Source organism: Pteropus alecto, unplaced genomic scaffold (genome assembly GCF_000325575.1).
Source record: "Pteropus alecto unplaced genomic scaffold, ASM32557v1 scaffold103, whole genome shotgun sequence".
Lineage (NCBI taxonomy): Eukaryota > Metazoa > Chordata > Mammalia > Chiroptera > Pteropodidae > Pteropus > Pteropus alecto.
The window spans coordinates 14,047,749-14,051,906 of NW_006436288.1; the positions used below are offsets into that span (position 1 = coordinate 14,047,749).

Below are 4,158 nucleotides of genomic sequence, written 5' to 3' on the forward strand. Positions count from 1 at the left end.
ATTTAAAATGTATTTTCTTCAATTTGGTATTTAGCTGATGTTTAAAAAAAATTACTTGACAAATTAAAAGGACTCTATAGTGTATTACTAATAAAGTCCTGAAAGTTCATGATGATGGAGAGTTTGATATTCTCCTGGAACCTGTAGATTGTTAGCTCCCTTTTCTCTCCCACACACACCTTCAGCGTTTTGTGGCCTGATGCTCCTGGCAACATGATTTAATTCAGTGAGATAAGGACAGACCTTGGTGCAGAGACCTGGGTAAGAATCCTAGCTCTGTAGTGCTATGTGACTCAGTGTCTGTTTCGCACTTCGGTTCTCTTATCTGAAATACTTAACCCATTGGATAGTTCCACCACATAAATAAGATTATTATCAAGGGCTAAGTACAGCGGCTTGGGACACACGTATGACCCGTGGCGTGTGGGTCTGTGAGAATGGCAAGCCTTTGGGCAGAGTCCAGAGGGGCTGTAATTATCTTCTTTTTTCCCCCAAATCCAGTGCGTGGTTTGCGGGTAAGCGCGGCTGACCTTCTGAGCACCCCAGGTGTGCGGCCGCAGGTGAGCGCCGCGCAGTTCCTCTCGGCCAATGAGCGAGCTCGGAGAGGCCGGGCGGGGCGGGGCGCAGCGGGGAGGGATCACTAGTGGCGAATCTGCTCTGCTGCCGCGCCCAGGGCGTTCCACTAGGCACAGCGAGTTCTTGGCAGCTTCCCGGGCGGGAGGAAGAGGCAGCGGCGGTGGCTTGGCAGCGCAAACAGCCTGAACTGTCTGTGCTCTCCTCGTCCCGCCCCCGGGGGCCACCAGCCATTGGTTCCAGAGAGGAGGAGGTGGAGGCAGCCTCGGGCGGGCCACTGCAGTAGCGGCGTCAGGTGAGTGCGGGAGTCGCAGGGACTGAGTGCCAGACTCTTGGCGCGGCCCTGGGCGTCCCGGGAAGGAAGGGACGAGGAGGCATTTGCGGAGGAGACGCTGGAGCAGAGGGGTGCCGGCGCAGAGCAACCCGGGCGTCGCCCTCTCGGGTCGCGCGGAGCGTGGGCATGAAGGCAACACCCTCCCGGGTCCCGATGTCCCAAAGGAGCCCGCCGAGCGCGCACTTGCGTCCAGACCAGGGCTGGAGACAGCGCAGAGCCGGGAGCGAAGCCGACACCATGAGCAGCGAGGGCGGCTACAACTTCAGGCGGGTAGCGATTCGACGGAAATTCAACTTCTCCTACCTGCCGCCTGGGACCCCTAGACCCTGGAGCAGGCCCTTGTCGCAACCGGGATGGGCCGAGACGGCCACCTTCAGGAGCCAGGCACCGGCAGGCGCCCCAGGTAAGTGCCTCCGGAGGGAAAGGATGGGCAGGGGCATTGATGCAGGTGAGCGACGCGCGGAGCGCCCTGCAGGTGCGCGGGGTCTGCCAGCTGCAAAGGGGGCCAGCCGGGGAGATTTTCCCAGAGGGCTGCGCTTGGCCAACTACCTCCTTACCTATTTTGTCCCTTCCCTCAAAGGACCTCGCTTGGGCAGGAACCTGCGTAGGGCTGAACTTGCCCTAGAGGTCAGTTATCAGAGAATTCCGGAAATAAAGGTATAACTCTTAAAAGTTTGGTTATAATGCCCATTTTCTAAATACTGAAGCTTCTTTGCTTAATTTCTGCTTTTGGCAAGTCCTGGTGAAGGACGAGTGCATGGGGGGAGGCTGATGTTTATTCCGCTCCGGTAGCCGAGCCGTTGTGTGATCTCGGACCAGTTATGAGTGCTCCGGTTTTCCCTTTTGAAAAAGACCCTTGACTCCTATCCTGAGTGTGAAAAAGCTGCAAGCCTCGCATAAGAAAGCATTTCCCTAATATCAAGAAATTTAATTCTTATTGCTGTTTTCCTTTGATAAATTCAGATATCAGTAATGAAATATTTTGAGTTCTGAATTCTCGTGGAATCTTCGTGTGGGAAGAAATCCTCAAGATCTATTAAAGCCCATCTTCTCCTTTGCTCTTCAAAGGCATTCCTTTCTCCCAAGGCGAGCTTGAAACTATATAGAACACACTAGAGATATTTTTCTTGATTTATGAAACTTTACTTTAAAAAAACCCCTCTCTCCTTTTTGGTGCTCCTATTATGCCACAGCCAGAGATGTCTTGTTTGTAGACCAGTCGTGAGGCAAAACCCTTATTTAGGCAGCAGAAATACAAATACTTTGATTCACTTTCACTCATTTAGTTCTGGTTTAGCAAAACTGTTATAATGGTTTAAAAGTGATGAGTATTGGAGGTTTTAAATTTTTCTGTCTAGTCCTTGTCCTGAAGCTGTAGCAGACATAGGGCAGAAAAATGTGAGATGACTAACAATTATGATGAATTTATAGCCACAGTATAAGGGCATAAATGGCGATGTGAGAAAAAAATGTAAAGAAGTAACCGAATTACAGTGCTTTAGGTCTCAATTTCTTCATCTGCAAAATGAAGACACTGGTGAGATAATCTCTTAAAATCTTCCAGATTTAGCTGTGATTCATTCTAAAATGAATGGCAGAATGTTTCTTCCTTTTAAAGTGAAAATGCTTCCTTTTAAAGTGAAAATGTATTAAAGTTACTTATGAATTAATTTTTCAGTTTGAGCTAGCCTATATCTTAAGCATTAGCTGTTTTCAATTTGAGGATCTAAGTTTTTTTTTATATCATTTTACTTAAAATCATCTGCTTTAAGTTTCAAACTCTGAGCAAATGAGCAAAAGATAAATGTGCCCTCATAGTAGGAGTAGAGTTGTAGCAGTCTATAAATCATTTTCTACAAGGCAGCTGTACTTATAGAAAAAAGTTCCTTTTTTTCCTTTTCGAGTCTATTTTTTATTTAGAGAAAATTCAGAACACTTTTTTTTTTTCATGAGTTGGAGAACCTACAATAAGTTTTCTAGGTCTGTTACATTGTCTCAGTATCATTTACCGAGAAGAAATCAAAGTTTTTGCTCTTATTATTTTCTAGGATGAAAAGTAATTACTATATCTTTCTAGATACAATTGTTTCTCTTTACTATAATTTAATCTGTAGTATCTATTCAAGAATTAGCTGGTGTTTTGACAGGTAGTCTTATACTATTGAATAACCACACCTTATTCAATTTTATGGGGCAAGAACATTTTAGGAAGTACTTCCTTCTTCAAATCTAATCTGCCTATTAAGTCTCATCCAACTATCTATCATTTGTAGAATCCTCTCCTCATCAAAAGCTAGGTTTAAATTCCCCCAAAGTATTAATATATGAAAATTATAACAGACCCACTACATACAGAATGGATGTTACTCTTAATCCAATTGTTATTTTCCCTTTTGAAGAAGGAACAAAAACTGAAAGCTCAAGAACTTATTAGAGAATTCAGTTTAGGGGTATTGTGTTATATTCTATGATTGTGAAACCCACTATTTTTAGAGTTCTCTGCTTTTCAGCCAAAAAAAAAAAAAAAAGAAAAGAAATTCTACTAACTGCATCCTCTTTATATATCTGAATGTGAATCTTCTCATCTAAGGGAAGCACAGAGGTGAGGTCATTAAGACAGGCTTTGGGGTCATATAGCACCCAAGTTCTAGTCCTCCCTCCATTACTAGTTATGAGAATTGAATCAAGTCTCTTAACTAATTTCTTAGTTTCTTCATCTGGACAATGGAGATAACAATACTTTGTAAGGTTGTTGGGAGGATTAAGTACAATTATATAGGTGAATTCTGGCACAAAACAAGTGTGCCAGATAGTATCCTAACAAGGACTCATTATCCATCTCTGTGTCCCAGAGAGTCTGACCCTAGGACTGGTGCATAGGAGACACACTGTGAATGTTCATAATAGCTACTGTTTATTGAGCGTATTTCTATACTAAGATCTCTGCTATGAATATGTTTGTATATGAATTTATCACAACAATCTTAGTAGGTAGGTAGTATAGCATTATGCCCATTTTTCAGCTGAAGAAGTTGAGGCACAGAAAGTTTTGCTAACTTTCTTGGAATCATAAACTGGAACTTGGTTAGTCAGGATTCAAGTTTAAGTGTGCTTGGCATCAAAGGCATTATACTTTTACCACACATAACATGCAGCTCATAATTCCATTATGGAGGGAAAAAAAATTCAAAGGGATATATGTTCTCTCTCTCTCTCTCTCTCTCTCTCTCTCTCTCTCTCTCTCTCTCTCT

At 43.7% G+C, this 4,158-nt stretch overlaps 1 protein-coding gene across 1 annotated transcript in view; it reads left to right on the forward strand.

Moving 5' to 3' along the window:
- Nucleotides 1-713: 713 nt before the first annotated feature.
- Nucleotides 714-4,158, forward strand: part of FGD4 (FYVE, RhoGEF and PH domain containing 4) — a 170,463-nt gene continuing 167,018 nt past the window's right edge. Inside the window, exon 1 of the mRNA XM_025047420.1 lies at nucleotides 714-1,310. Coding sequence (XP_024903188.1) covers nucleotides 1,034-1,310 — 277 coding nt within the window. The 5' untranslated portion in view covers nucleotides 714-1,033. The remainder of the gene's footprint in view (nucleotides 1,311-4,158) is intronic.